Source organism: Podarcis pityusensis (genome assembly GCF_964106645.2).
Source record: "Podarcis pityusensis genome assembly, chromosome: 5".
NCBI lineage: Eukaryota > Metazoa > Chordata > Lepidosauria > Squamata > Lacertidae > Podarcis > Podarcis pityusensis.
The window spans coordinates 12,767,574-12,782,718 of NC_138032.1; the positions used below are offsets into that span (position 1 = coordinate 12,767,574).

The 15,145-nt window shown below is 45.3% G+C and overlaps 1 protein-coding gene across 1 annotated transcript in view; it reads right to left on the bottom strand.

The window, feature by feature from the left end:
• NAALADL2 (N-acetylated alpha-linked acidic dipeptidase like 2) overlaps positions 1–14,758 on the bottom strand; it is a 547,930-nt gene extending 533,172 nt beyond the window's left edge. The window contains exon 1 of the mRNA XM_081008376.1: positions 14,550–14,758. Coding sequence (XP_080864502.1) covers positions 14,550–14,592 — 43 coding nt within the window. The 5' untranslated portion in view covers positions 14,593–14,758. The remainder of the gene's footprint in view (positions 1–14,549) is intronic.
• Between the last annotated feature and the right edge of the window lie 387 nt (positions 14,759–15,145).

A 15,145-nucleotide genomic window follows, 5' to 3' on the forward strand; every position in this document is an offset into this window, starting at 1 on the left:
TCTGGAGCCCTCCCTCTCCCCCTGGCTCTGATGGCAGTTCCCTGACACCACCCACACAATAACACCAGAAAAAAACACCCCCATTTCTTTCTTTTTGACAGTTACAAGTTTCAGTGGAATGCTGTGGCAGAGGTGTGTCTTGATTTCTGTAAGGCTTTTGAAAAAGTCCCCCATGATAATCTTGCAGAGAAGCTGGTAAAATCTGGGCTGGGTGAGGTACTGTATTGGCCCGAATATAAGCCGCACCCGAATATAAGCCGCATATTAAAAATTGGAGGGGGGGGAGAGAAGAGAAGAAGAAAATACCCAAATATAAGCTACTCCATTCCTCGCTGCTCCTGGCTGCATACTGGGGGGGGGGGGACAGTGCCGCATTGCCAGCGGCCTTTCCCCTTCCTCGCTCTCTCCCTTCCCGGTCTTAGGGGAGAGGACGGGGACTACGCACAGGGTGGACGCCACTTCACCATGCTCCTGGCTCTGTTTGCCCCATGTTCCTGGCTGCATACCGTAAGGTCACAAATATAAGCCGCACTTTAACTTTTCACAGTCAGAATTTTTTGGGGGGGAAGTGCGGCTTATATTCAGGCCAATACGGTAACTGTTAGGTGGATTTGCAGAATAGATGGAGACCGACCTCAAAGGTTCTCACTAATGGTTCCTAATCATCCTGGCAAAAAAGGTGGCAAGTGAGTTGCCGCAGGATTCTGTTCTGGGTTCGTTGTTGTTCAACATCTTTATAAATGACTTGGATGAAGGAATCAAGGGTATACTCATCCAATTTGCAGATGGCACCAAACTGGGAGGGGTTTCAAGAGAGGATTCAAGAGGACCTTAACAGCTTGGAGAACTGGACAAAACTAGCAAAATGAATTTCAATAGGGACAATTGTAAGGTTCCACACTTAGGCAGAAAGGATCAGTTGCACAAATATAGGCTAGGCTTGTCAGCAGTACATGTTAAAACAATCTAAGTAGACCACAAGCTTAACATGAGTCAACAGTGTGATGCAGCAGGGGAGGAACTGAATGCTATTCTAGGCTGGAGAAGTATAGCGTCCCAATCAAGGGAAGTAACAGCATTGCTCTATTCTGCCTTGGTCAGACCCCACCTAGAGTACTGTGTTCAGTTCTGGGTGCCACAATTTAATAAGGATATTGACAAAGATATTGCGAGGACAACATGAAAGCAAAAAGACTAAAAGGGGACCAGATTATAAGAAGGTAGAAGAGGCTGTTATGTGCTTACACCCCACAGTGCCCACTGAGACTTTTCTAGCCACTGCTTGCCCACCAGTCCTTCAGGGTTTCAGGTGGAAGCTTCCCCCAGCTCAGCTGGTTGACTAGAGGTTCTTCAATGAAAGATGCCAAGTAGGACACCTGGGTCTTTGCAAATGCATATATGTTCTGCCGCAGAGCTGTAGACCTTATGACTGCAGCCCATCCACAATCAGGCAAGCCCAGTAGCATCCAGGATGCATACACACCATTTCCTGGCCACACCATGTGCATAAAGTGTGAAGTAGCAGAGCGCCAAATTCTGACTCGCCCATGAAATGGCAGCAAGTGAAGTCTTTGGCAAATGTCAGCCCCAATGGCAGAGAAGACAATTAGCATAAAGGGAATAGCTGGGATTTAGAGAGAGCCAGTAGTGATGTGTGGAAGTGAAAGCTGGACCATAAAGAAGGCTGATCGCCAAAGAATTGATGCTTTTGAATTATGGTGCTGGAGGAGACTCTTGAGAGTCCCATGGACTGCAAGAAGATCAAACCTATCCATTCTGAAGGAAATCAGCCCTGAGTGCTCACTGGAAAGACAGATTGTGAAGCTGAGGCTTCGATACTTTGGCCACCTCATGAGAAGAGAAGACTCCCTGGAAAAGACCCTGGTGTTGGGAAAGATGGAGGGCACAAGGAGAAGGGGACAACAGAGGACAAGATGGTTGGACAGGGTTTTCAAAACTACCAACATGAGTTTGACCAAACTGTGAGAGGCAGTGGAAGACAGGAGTGCCTGGCGTGCTCTGGTCCATGGGGTCACGAAGAGTCGGACTCGACTAAACGACTAAACAACAACAACAAGAGAGAGCCCTTGGAGCTTAATCCCTGGCTTCTGCCAAAAGCTGGTAGAACATGAAAAACCCCTCACTGATCTTCTCCAGGTGTACCTGGATCTCATCTCTGATTTCAGACATTTGACAGGCACTCAAAGACCTCAGTCTGGTAGCTTGAAATTTCAAATCAAAACTAGCCCAGAGGAACACGAGAAGGCGATCTAGGAATGTATGCCTTGGGTTTTGCACAAAGCAAAACATGCACACTGTTACTCAGTCTTCTGTACTGCTTCCAAGAAGCAGCTGCTGCTCACTGACATTGATCCGAGATGGGCAGAAAGGTTTGCACCTAATTATGAGCAAATAAAAGCACAGAGTACTAGTGAGCTGGCTTTCAAGCTTCACGGAGCTCCCCTTCGGGTTTCATTTAAACAAAAAACAACAAAAGGAGAAAGGCAGGAGGAAAACAGTTGCTGATAGGGGAATGGAAGGGTGGGGGACCTATCTGCGTTATGTTACAGACTGATGACAGTGATTCAGGAAACTCTTTGCGAACTGCTCAGGGTTTGATTGTGCCCGTGCATTAGAGCACAATGGCATACTCCCAGGAATGCCAGAATAAAGCCACAATGGCTGCTTGCCCTTTCCATATATAAAAGTCAGCTATTCAGAAACCGTCTCTTGCATGTTATGTATCGAGCCCAGACTACAGAAGAGAGAGAATGGGAACTTTACTGGTTTGAAGCAAGGGAAAGCAATGGGGGGGGGGGGGGGCTGAATTGTACTTAAGGGAACAGAACAATTATTTTAATGTGCCTCAACTGCTGCATTTAGATGGCACTTTATTCCATTTCCCTGACGTTTTCTTGCTCGTTTTCACATTTTATGTGATCTTTCACACAATCTAGGGGAAGTTTAGGACTCATTTCCATGTTGTTTCAGCTTGGGAAAACTGGGGGAGTTTCCCTGGGGTTTTTATGATCGTGCCACCACCGCTCATGTGACAAAATTTGGGGCGGAATCTCAGCAATGCCCAGGGTGATGTCTCCTTACAATGTTGCCCTCCCAGCTCCTTTTCTGCTGTCTTTGCTTCCTAAATTCATAAAAGGTCTATATAATGTGTAGGGACCAGCTGTAGAGCACCTAAGGCTACAGAGTCAGTCCTTGGCATTTCTTTATAACAGCATGGGCTCTTCCAAGAAGACTTACCCCATTATGTTTTTTTAAACTGCTGCTGGATCATAACAAAAGTTCATATAATCGAGAATCCCCCCCCCCGCCCTACTGAATGTCTCTGAGATGCCCACAAACAAGGTACAGTGGTACGTTGTTTCTCAAACTTAATCCATTCTGGAAGTTCCTTCCAAAACCAAAGTGTTCCAAAACCAAGGCGCGCTTTCCCATAGAAAGTAATGCAAAACTGATTAATCTGTTCCAGACTTTTAAAAACAACCCCTAAAACAGAATTTAACATGGATAATACTATCTAACGAGACCACTGATCCATGAAATGAAAGCAATAATCAATGTACAGTGGTACCTTGGGTTACAGACGCTTCAGGTTACAGACGCTTCAGGTTACAGACTCCGCTATCCCAGAAATAGTACTTCGGGTTAAGAACTTTGCTTCAGGATGAGAACAGAAATTGCACGGTGGCAGCGGGATGCCCCATTAGCTAAAGTGGTGCTTCAGGTTAAGAACAGTTTCAGGTTAAGAACGGACCTCCGGAACGAATTAAGTTCTTAATCCAACGTACCACTGTACTGTACTATAAAATAAATAAGATAGTATTGTAGATGATAAAAATTATCATCCACACAGTCACAAAAACAAATTAACCGGAAAAGCCTCAAAAACAAAAACACAAAATAAATAGCAAAAACAAAAGCGCCAAACCTAATCCGTTCCAGAAGTCCGTTTGACTTCCGAAATATTCAAAAACCAAAGCACAGCTTCTGATTGGTGCAGGCACCCCGGAAACAATAGCTGACAATTGCATCTGATGTTTGGCTACCAAAAAATGTTCGGAAACCAGAACACTTACTTCAGAGTTTTTGGAGTTTGGGAAACAAGGTACCACTGTAATAACCTAGATCTCTTGCTGCTGCCTCCCATTCCTGGCCAAAGTCTGGTGTTGTGTGTCTAAATGCAGGGCTCTGTTATATTGGATGGAGGAAGGAATGGGGCATACCTTCAACATGTGGACCCTGCATCCACAGTGGACAGGATGGAGCCCATAGGGACTGAGTGGGATCATAAGCCATCAAGGGGGCGTGCAAAGGCAGCAGTGCCAAGCTCATAAAAGCTACACAACTTTTATGTGGTAAAAAATGTGGGCAGATCAGAAACTTGCCATAGGACATCTTCATGTATTATTGAGGGGGGGGGGGGCGGAGGCGGCAAAATCTGGCGATGCTTTGGCTTAGGGCCACCGGTTGAATTATTAAAAAGTCTGGAATAAAAGTTTACAATGTACCCTTATGCTTTGAAGCAGTGAAATGGGGAAAAAAACACCCTACATAAAATAAAGCAAGGAACACCACGTGCTCACAACCAAATGCATTCTTGTAAAATTTTAATGGTATACAGCCCACTGAAACTGGAACCTCCCCAACTGGGGAAAAAAAAGTGGTTATGCGTCAATCTTCAAAAGGAGAGGTTGAAACTAATGGATAGCTTTAGCTAGCTGCACGGCTACTGAGTAAAGCTTTGGAGATACCCGCTAGTCAAGTCAGGTAGCAACAGCAATTTGAAGAAGTTTAGCTAGCTGTGGGACTATTCGAGCAGGCCTAAGCCACATGTGTGCTAACTGCAGGACTATGGTACTCCCCCCCCCTTTCAAATATGGGTATAGACACAAGCTAGTTCAGTAACTGGGACACAGGTGGCGCTATGGGTTAAACCACAGAGCCTAGGGCTTGCCAATCAGAAGGCCGGCGGTTCAAATCCCCGCGACGGGGTGAGCTCCCGTTGCTCGGTCGCTGCTCCTGCCAGCCTAGCAGTTCAAAAGCTCGTCAAAGTGCAAGTAGATAAAATAATAATAATAATAATAATAATAATAATAATAATAAAATTTATTTATACCCCGCCCTCCCCAGCCAAGACTGGGCTCAGGGTGGTAGGTACCGCTCCAGCGGGAAGGTAAATGGCATTTCTGTGCGCTGCTCTGGTTCACCAGAAGCGGCTTAGTCATGCTGGCCAAATGACCTGGAAGCTGTACACCGGCTCCCTTGGCCAATAAAGCGAGATGAGCGCCGCAACCCCAGAGTCGTCCACGACTGGACCTAATGGTCAGGGCCCCTTTACCTTTACCTAGTTCAGTAAGTGATGCAGCAAATACCAATTTCAAGCTAGAATATGCCTCAGTGGTACATCATGCAGTTTGCATGCAAGAAGTCCCTGGTTCAGTCACCAGCACCAGCTTGGAGAGGCCCTTCCACTCAGGAAAAACCATTGGATGGACCAATGGTCTGACTCCTTGGCATCTTCCCATGATTCCACATTACTTGGAAATAATGTTTTATGATTTCTGTGGACCACCCCATCTAGGCCCAGGGAGGGGAATCTATGGTCCACCAGATACTTCTGGACTATATCTCTCAGCCAGAATGGTCAATGATGATGGGAGTTGTAGTCCAACATCATCTGGTGGGCCCCAGGTCCCTCGTCTCCATTGTAGGTCAGTGATTGGCTCCATGTAATTGAACCCAACATGCGGAGGAAATTCCCTCCGTTCGCTCCAGACAAAGCACAAACCCTGACGTGGCAGGTTGTCTGTATTCAATGCAAGTTGCAGGTATCAACTAGACTCCTGAAAACTGATAGAACATGAGCCACTTGGGCAGCAACAACCATTTCCCCCTAGGCTATGTTTGTTTGCATGGGGGGGGGGGAGTGTCTAGCCAACTTTATTGAGAAAGTCGCTAACAAACTATAGCTAAGAAACTGGTCGGTTTATCCATTCCATCGTGGCACAATCCACCCAGCAGTGGCCAGTATTAAAGATCATGGTTTCACTGGTTGGTTAGTGTCTCTCTCTCTCTCTCTCTCTCTCTCTCTCTCTCTCTCTCTGTGTGTGTGTGTGTGTGTGTGTTTGCTAGGGGTCTGTGAAGACAGGGTGCTGAACTAGGTGGGCCATTGGCCTGATCCAGTACACTTTTATGAAAAGGAAATAATCCACTTGTTTAAAAAAAAAAAACCAATTAGGCATATGCTAAATGTTTCATTAGCAACTGTGTGTGCAGATGGCCTTTTCAGTAGTGGCCCCCACCCTGTGGAACGCCCTCCCATCAGATGTAAAGGAAATAAACAACCATCTGACTTTTAGAAGACATCTGAAGGCAGCCCTGTTAAGGGAAGTTTTTAATGTTTGATCTTTTATTCTGTTTTTAATTTGGGAGCTGCCCAGAGAGGATGGGGAAACCCAGCCAGATGGGCAGGGTATAAATAATAAATTATTATTATTATTATTATTATTATTATTATTATTATTATTTTATTTGGTGTGAGGAACATCTCATTCATGTTTGTACTTAACCTTGTGGGGAAGGGGAGAGTTATTATTTACATGAATGCATAGCTGTCAGCTTTTCCCTTTTCTTGCGAGGAATCCTATTCGGAATAAGGAAATTTCCCATTAAAAAAGGGAAACGTCGACAGCTATGCACCAATGGGAGCTTTCCCCATTGCAATGCAGGGGAGAGGATGATGGCTTGTTTAATCAGGTATTAGTAACACTATATCCGAGGCTGGGGAGTGTAGAGAGTTAATCCATTTAAACTCCTGGAGGGTCCATAGCTGAAAGGTATCTCCCAGTTTAAAAAGGATTTCAGGTAGCACAGCTGGGAATAAGCATAACACAGGTGTAGACAGACGATAGCTCACTAGCAAAGAATATGCTTTACATGCAGAACACCCCTTCTCCCCTGTTTGGAATCAACCTGTATTAAAAAAAAAACCTGCATGGAAATGTACACCTAACTAGCATTTAAATGCACATTTTGAATGTATTTTCTCATAAAACAACACATTTCAAAACATATTTTAACACTCATTTTGATGCATTATTTTTTTAAGGAGAGAATCGCCCTCACAATTTGGAGAATTATAAACTCCAAAGGATAACTACGTTCTGATCTGAACAGGAGGTGTAGATCAGGTTAGTTTGTATCAGACTTAGCAAAATCGAATTCCTCAGCTATCCCTGGTGTAAGGCAGCACCCATAAATCTGGTGTGGTACTCAATGCTAGTCTTACTCTGAGTAGGTTCATTGTAGTTAATGGACATAACCAAGGGGACAATCCAAGCACAAGATCCACCCGGATGAGCGAGTGATAGATCTCTGACTCATCTGAGGCTATACGGGAGTAACCCCCATCATCCCTTACTGGTTCAGCTGAAGCTGGTATAAGTTCCCCAAAAGGGGCATTCTGGGAGTGTGGCATGGGAGGGACTGAGCAGAGGGAGAAACTTACACTGGATGCTCCATCACATGACCTGCAAACCCAGCAGAACTTAGAGTGGAGTAAATCCAATTCCAAGTGTACCAGGCTTGGGCTGGTTCCACCAACAGTAGCCTCCCTCCTGGATTTGAATCTGTTGTATTTTGTGCCAGCATTAAGGCTTGCTCCCTAACTTAGATCCAGATAAGACTGAGGTACTGTTAGTGGGTGGTTTCCTAGATCACCTGGGATTCCTAGGATGGTAGTTTGCCTGCTCTTGAAGGAGCAGGTACACAGTTTGGGGGTACTTCACGATCCATCAATGTCAGGTGGCCTCAGTGGCATGGACTGCCTTCTATCAACTTCTGCTGGTGGCCCAGCTGTGCCCCTATCTGGACAGCAATAGCATCACCTTTGTCGTCTATACTCTGGTAATCTCTGAGTTAGATCACTGCAATGCATTATACATAGGGCTGCCTCTGAAAACAGTTTAGAAACTTCAGCTGGTGCAGAATTCCCAGTGCAAGACTGTTATAGCATAAGACACCAATTCTTACTAGACATAGGAACATAGGAATCTGCCTTATATCCAGTTGGACCATTGGTCCATCTAGGTGGTTGGAGGATGGATGGTGGCTAACAGACTGAGGTTGAATCTTGACAAGACAGAAGTACTGTTTTGGGGGAACAGGGGGCGGGCAGGTGTGAAGGACTCCCTCATCCTGAATGGGGTAACTGTGTCCCTGAAGGACCAGGTGCGCAGCCTGGGAGTCATTTTGGACTCACAGCTGTCCATGTAGGTGCAGGTCAATTCTGTGTCCACGGCAGCTGTCTACCAGCTCCATCTGGTACGCCAGTTAAGACCCTACTGTCTCACCAGAATGGTTCATGCTCTGGTTATCTCCTGCTTGGACTACTGCAATGAGCTCTGCGTGGGGCTACCTTTGAAGGTAGCCTGGAAACTACAACTTAATCAAGAATGTGGCAGCTAGACTGGTGACTGGGAGTGGACGCCGAGACCATATAACACTGGTCCTGAAAGACCGACATTGGCTCCCAGTACATTTCTGAGCACAACTCAGAGTGTTGGTGCTGACCTTTAAAGCCCTAAATGGCCTCGGCCCAGTATACCTGAAGAAGCATTTCCACCCCCATTGTTCAGCCCAGACACGGAGGTCCAGCTCCAAGGGCCTTCTGGCAGTTCCCTCACTGTGAGAAGTGAGGTTACAGGGAACCAGGCAGAGGGCCTTCTCGGTAGTGGCGTCTGTCCTGTGGAATGCTTTCCCATCAGATGTCAAGGAAATAAACAACTATCTGACTTTTAAAAGACATCTGATAGCAGCCCTTTTTAGGGAAGTTTTTAATGTTTGATCTTTTACCGTGTTTTTAATGTTCTGTTGGGAGCCGTCCAGAGTGACTGGGGAAACCCAGCCAGATGGGTGGGGTATAAATAAATTTATCATCATCATCATCATCATTAGTTCAGTACTGTCTACACTGACAGGCAGTAGCTCTCCAGGGGTTCAGACAAGAATCTCCCCCATCCCTACCTGGTGATGCTGAGGATTAAACCTAGGACCTTCTGCTTGCAATGCAGATGTTCTCCCTCTAAGCCAGGCATCGCCAAACTTGGCCCTCCAGATGTTTAGGGACTACAACTCCCATCATCCCTAGCTAACAGGACCAGTGGTCAGGGATGATGGGATCTGTAGTCCCAAAACATCTGGAGGGCCAAACTTGGCCATGCCTGCTCAAAGCTATACACCTCCCCACAATGATTAAGTCTGCACCCTAAATTTGTTGGGTTTGTTTTTCAACTAGGACCCCAAATCCATTAATTTCACTCTTTCCCTTCTCATTGCACTGGGATGGTGCTACCTTCAGCTCACGCTGCATTAGCAGGCATGCTATGCTAAGAGACAATCAGGCCAGCACACCTGTGAATGTTGGAAAGGCTCCTAAAACCAAGTGAGCACAGGAGCACAGGGATGGAAAACTGGAGCTCTCGGTTCTATTTCTAGTGCTTCACAGCTGACACGGTATACCACTCTGGGCAAAACAGTTAACCTTGCTGTGCTTTAGCTCTCCCCCCACCCCACGCACCGAAAAATCAATATTTGCAGGTTGCAGTATGATTTGTCAATTAGGCTGTGTTTGTTTCAGTCGTAGCGGCACCACGGAGACATGCCACCCCTCTTTGCCGAGCGCTTTGTGCATCTGTCGTTGCATCCGATTAAAAAGTTTTTGACAATGCAAATGCATATGCTAAGCAGAGGCTTTACAGCTGCTCTGAAGCGGATGAGAAAACTCTTGCCATCTATTTCTGAAGGGCATGAAACATACAGTTGGCAGTAGATGGGCAGGGGTGTCCTCAAGCCGGCTTTGGTGCGGCCTGAGTTGATGGACATGGCATTGCCTCACTGCCAGCACTGCAATCAGGGGGGAATCAATTCTGTTTGCATTTATAAAAGCAAACCTCTCAAATTCACACATTCTGAAATAATATGAGAACTGAAATCTACACTTACCCAAATTTTGCGATGCAGTTCTCCAAGCCTTTCCCCCCCCCCTTTTTTTTTTTTTAAAAAGTGTGTATTACGGGGAATATGCATAAAAATCAATATACCAGTGAAAGTTGCATAAGAAAACATTAAAGTAGCAAAAGGGGGGGGGGATACGCATACAAAACTGCATACAAAAACGTTTTCATTAGGAGACGTTTGCACTAAAAGGCTGGTGAATTTTCACAATTACAACTGCTGCAGAAATGGGGTGAACTGAATTCAAGACTGGATAAATGAGAAACTGAAGTTGACAGGCTAGCCTTCCATCCCCAGACATGCATCACTTTCTATGCATGATAGCCAACAGACTAGCATTTGAATCTCACTTAACAGTGGCAATGGGAAGGCGTCCTCCACTGATGGCAGCACACTCGCTTAAGGGTGCACGGCAGCCCGTGTGGCACACACAGCTTTCTTCTCAGGCATCTATCTGGCACCTGAGAATGCCACCTCATTCTGCCCAGTGGGAGGACCAACCCTGGATGCAGATTTTCAGGGGGGGCAGGGACTGCATGGGAGAGACGAGACGGGTGTTCTGTTGCACAAGCAAAAGGGGAATGGCAGCACTGGATAAAACTCAATGGCTTTCCTTTCAAATGTCACACTGACCGCTGAGTTACCAAAGAAGTGTGTGATGCTGGAGTTAGGACCAAGATTGTGGTGGGGTCCCACAGCCCCCTCTGTGCATTGCATCATGTGCCGTCAAATAATCAGGTGAAGAATGCCATATGCACTCTACACATTCTTAATTCTATTGTACTTCTGAATGGATTTTAACTACCAGCTGTTTTTTTATTAATTTATTTGCTACAACAACAACAACCACATCCCAGGAAAATAGAGACAATGAATATGTGTGGAAATTTGGTTCCACACCCTAATATGTATATTAAGTCCTGTGGTGTGATCTGAAGGCATAGGAAGCTGTCTGAAGCTAAACAGGTCTGAGTTTCCACAATGTCTAAATGTGCCTTACCAGTGCCTTTAGACTTCATGATGGGAGAAAGACAGGATCTAAATACACGAAATTACCTCAAACTTCCTCAGATACATAAAGTCTTTGAATTATGTGCCAATTTGAAACAAGCAGCCATCAAAAGGCCTATTATTTGGTGTTTACTTTCTACCTGTTCCAAAAACCACACCCTGCTTGCTTTAGGCTTCACGTTAATCCACATGAAAATGAGCATCTGCATATTTCACCATCACAATCTGAAATGCTTGCTCAAGGTGGTGGAGAGATAAGGCGAGCAAAAAACCAAAAAGGCAGAAGTCTCCTTCTAAAGTTACGTTACCAGGTCCCTGGATAAACACATCTGCAGCGAGTGAACACTAGAGAAGGGGGATGGTTCAATTCCCATTTCCCAAACCAATATGCAAAGTGATGTGCAGCTGTCTTTTAAGATTCACACCTCTCTGAAATGTGTGATGCAGTACGCCAACTCAAAAATGCATTCAAAAATGAGTGTATTAAGGCAAAGTGTCACATATGTGTGTGTGGGGGGGGGGAAGTAATGTGTAAAAAATGCATTATATTAGGGGAAATGCTTTGCAAAAATGCTTTTATCATTATCATCATCATCATCAGCTTTAAAACAGAGATTGAAGTTTCAAATATTGATAATCTGAGTAGAATGGTCTCAATGCAACAGCTCCTTAGGAAGACATTATCTAATTCAGATAGATGCTGGAGGTGCATCCAGGGGTGTTTTGTGTTGTTCTCAACTTCTTGTCCATTTCCATTTTGCACTGGTGAAATCTTTGATATTCACAGATGTCTGTGTGTTGCATGCTTTTAAATCATATTCCCATGGTGTGAGAATTAACAACACAGCAACAAAAAATTGATTTTGTGAGCCCTTAAGGCTGATAAAACACTTTGAACCTGGAAGGATAAATACCCACCATCTATTTTGAAATGGTCTGCAGATCTTAACATTCTTGCTACATTTCAATGCACTTTTTATAAACACCAGCTTCACTTGGATACCTAGTCAAACATCAGTATGTGCAAAACAGTAATACTGTACTGATGTTTAGAGTGTTGCTGTGAGCTGGTTGTTCTCTTCTTGTTTTTTCCTCTCCTTCCCCTCCCTCTACCCACTTTTTTTCTTTAATAATTTTGCATGCAAATGCTATTTTATTATTTATTTCTTACCCACCCTTCACCATAAGGTCCCAGGGCAGGTTACGACAATTTGAAAATACAGATTACAATCAAGAGGATAGGCTAAGTTCCAAAACATATATAAAAAAGGCAAAGGACCCCTGACAGTTAAGTCCAACCACGAATGACTCTGGGGTTGCGGCGCTCATCTCACTTTACTGGCTGAGGAAGCCGACGTTTTTCCGCAGACAGTTTTTCTGGGTCATGTGGCCAGCATGACTAAGCCGCTTCTGGCAAAACCAGAGCAGGACACAGGAATGCCGTTTAAAGTAAAGGCAAAGCACCCCTGACAGTTAAGTCCAGTCGCGAACAACTCTGGGGTTGCAGCGCTCATCTCGCTTTACTGGCCAAGGGAGCTGAGCAGTGCACGGAAACACTGTTTACCTTCTCGCCAGAGTGGTACCTATTTATCTACTTGCACTTTGATGTGCTTTTGAACTGCTAGGTTGGCAGGAGCAGGGACTGAAAAACAGGAGCTCACCCCATCACGGGGATTCGAACCACCAAGCTTCCGATCGGCAAGCCCTAGGCTCTGTGGTTTAGACCACAGCACCACCTCCGTCCCACAATATATATCAGGTGTCAAAGGCATATACTATGCAACGAGGGTCCCAGGTGCACCTTTGTAAGAGACAGTTCCACAGCTTAGCAACCACCACAGATAATAACCTCTCCCAGCCCACCCCCCAAAAAACTTATGAAGATGGATGGTAGAACTACCAAGCAGGCCCCCTCTGCTAATCTTCACACCAAGTGGTTCAGCAGATCTCTCTTCTCGGTAGTGTCGTCCGCCCTGTGCAACTCCCTCCCATCAGATGTCAAGGAAATAAACAACTATCCGACTTTTAGAAGACATCAGAAGGCAGCCCTGTTTAGAGCAGTTTTTAATGTTTGAAGTTTTATTCTGCTTTTAATATTCTGTTGAAAGCCACCCAAAGTTGCTGGGGAAACCCAGCCAGATGGGTGGGGTGGAAATAAATTATTTTTATCATCATCATCATCATCTGGAGCCATCTGCTAGAGCTGCCATCTTGGCTCTTACTTGGCCCTTGGCCTAGCCAAGTCACAAACCTTGCCTATTTGTTTCGCCCTGAACAAATTCTGTACGCTATCTCAACTTTCCTGGTTTAAGGAATTCTGAGGCTTTTTTTTACTTAATGTGCCCCACAGCTTCCTTAGCTGTGCCTCCGCCCTCCATCCTGAAGTGGCTGGGTCTTTCTAAAGGAGCCACTAAATAGAGGGAACCATATCGGCGGTCATGTCACCTAACCGGCCTCATTGCTCTGATCTGCGGGTATAGTCACACCTGAGTGAGAAGCATTTTTAAAACGAAATTTGTGCTCTTTTATTTTTTTAATAAATGCAACAATAATAAAATGGGGCTAGGGAGTTTTCCCACTTCCAATTCCACCACCACCACCCTGGCCCATTCAGATGGCATTCAGCAAAGCTTTGTTATGAAACAGCTTCCCCAGATACATTACTGGCCCATTTGCTTACCTGCCCACAGGTATGGATCTTAGTTATTTGGGGGCCAAAAAAGAGGAATGGGGGGTGGATAGAAGCACAGCAATGTGTGCAAAGTTTGCCTGGTTGCCAAGGAAGAATTTGTATTCACCATACAGTTGGCTATGTACACACCTATCCAGAATCATCTGTCATGAAGATAAGCCATTGTTTCATATGTCACCGCCAAGTTTGACAATGTACGTTGTACAGCAACATGCAAAAGCCTATTTGCCGGTAAGCAGGTCCTATTGAATTTTAACAGGGACTGCAACTAAGTAAACATGTTTAGGACTGGTCTAGCTGGCTCCGCAAAATAACTGTTACAAGTCAAATTAGTTCTTCCGCTGATAGGAGCACCAGTAAATTTGCAAGTGCGTATATTTTCCTGGATTTTGATACGCCATGTCCTCAAGTTAACTTTTTCCTCATTGCAAACTGAAGATAGTCCTCCAACTCAAGGAAACTGCAAACCGCAAAATATAACCTGCAACAACCACATTGAACCGGAAGCTAAATGCTGACTTTCATCTAAGAATGGCATGTTTCCCAGTCCTTTTAAAAACACAGTCCAACTCAGCACAACTCCTGGGAATCGAGGAGGCATTTCCAAGAAAAAGAGAACATAAAAGATTCGCAGGAAGGGACCGGGTTTTCCCCTCTTTCCCAGAGAACACATCCACGTGCAGGCGCAAAGCTCCACCAGGGATGACAGACAGCAGCTGCCTGTAGCTTCCGAGAGCTAAACATTAACCGCCTCAAACCTAATCCCTCTTCCTCGCAGACAACAAAGGTGATCTCACCGCTTGCACGCACTTACCTTGCAAGGGGGGATTTGCGAAGCTCTTTTCTTTCTCTCCCATGTTCTAAGGATTGTGGGATGTGGGGAAGAAAACAGCAGGATCTTTGCCGAGAAACCAGGCAGTGCCCAGCTGACTCGGTGACTGGGGAAGTTTGACCTCCTGACTTCCTACTGTAGCAATGTAACCGTACACCTTACTTTCTTCTGGGAATAATTAGCAACCTGCCTTCCCGAGTTACCTGGGCTCGCCTGACCTGTTTCTCTGTTCTCTATAAAGTGACATCACATCCTTTGATCTCCTCTGCTGAATTACCATGTGCTTCGGACAACACGGCAGCTGTCTAACTTTGGACTCTCTTATTCACTCTCTCTTTTTAATCACTCCTCTGTTACTTTCACTTCTCAGCAGCACGCTGCTTGAGCTATGTACATTGTTAGCAGCTAATGTGACTAGTCACAACACCGAAGGCTTGGGATTCTTAGTGTCTGTTTCTTTTTTGTGCACCTGATTGCAGGAGAGGTGGGGATTTGGGGAGAGCAGCAAGTAATGCCAGTTAGCTAATATCTGGAGTTCAGGGTTCACTGGGAAGGCCAAAAATATTTCCACAGAAATA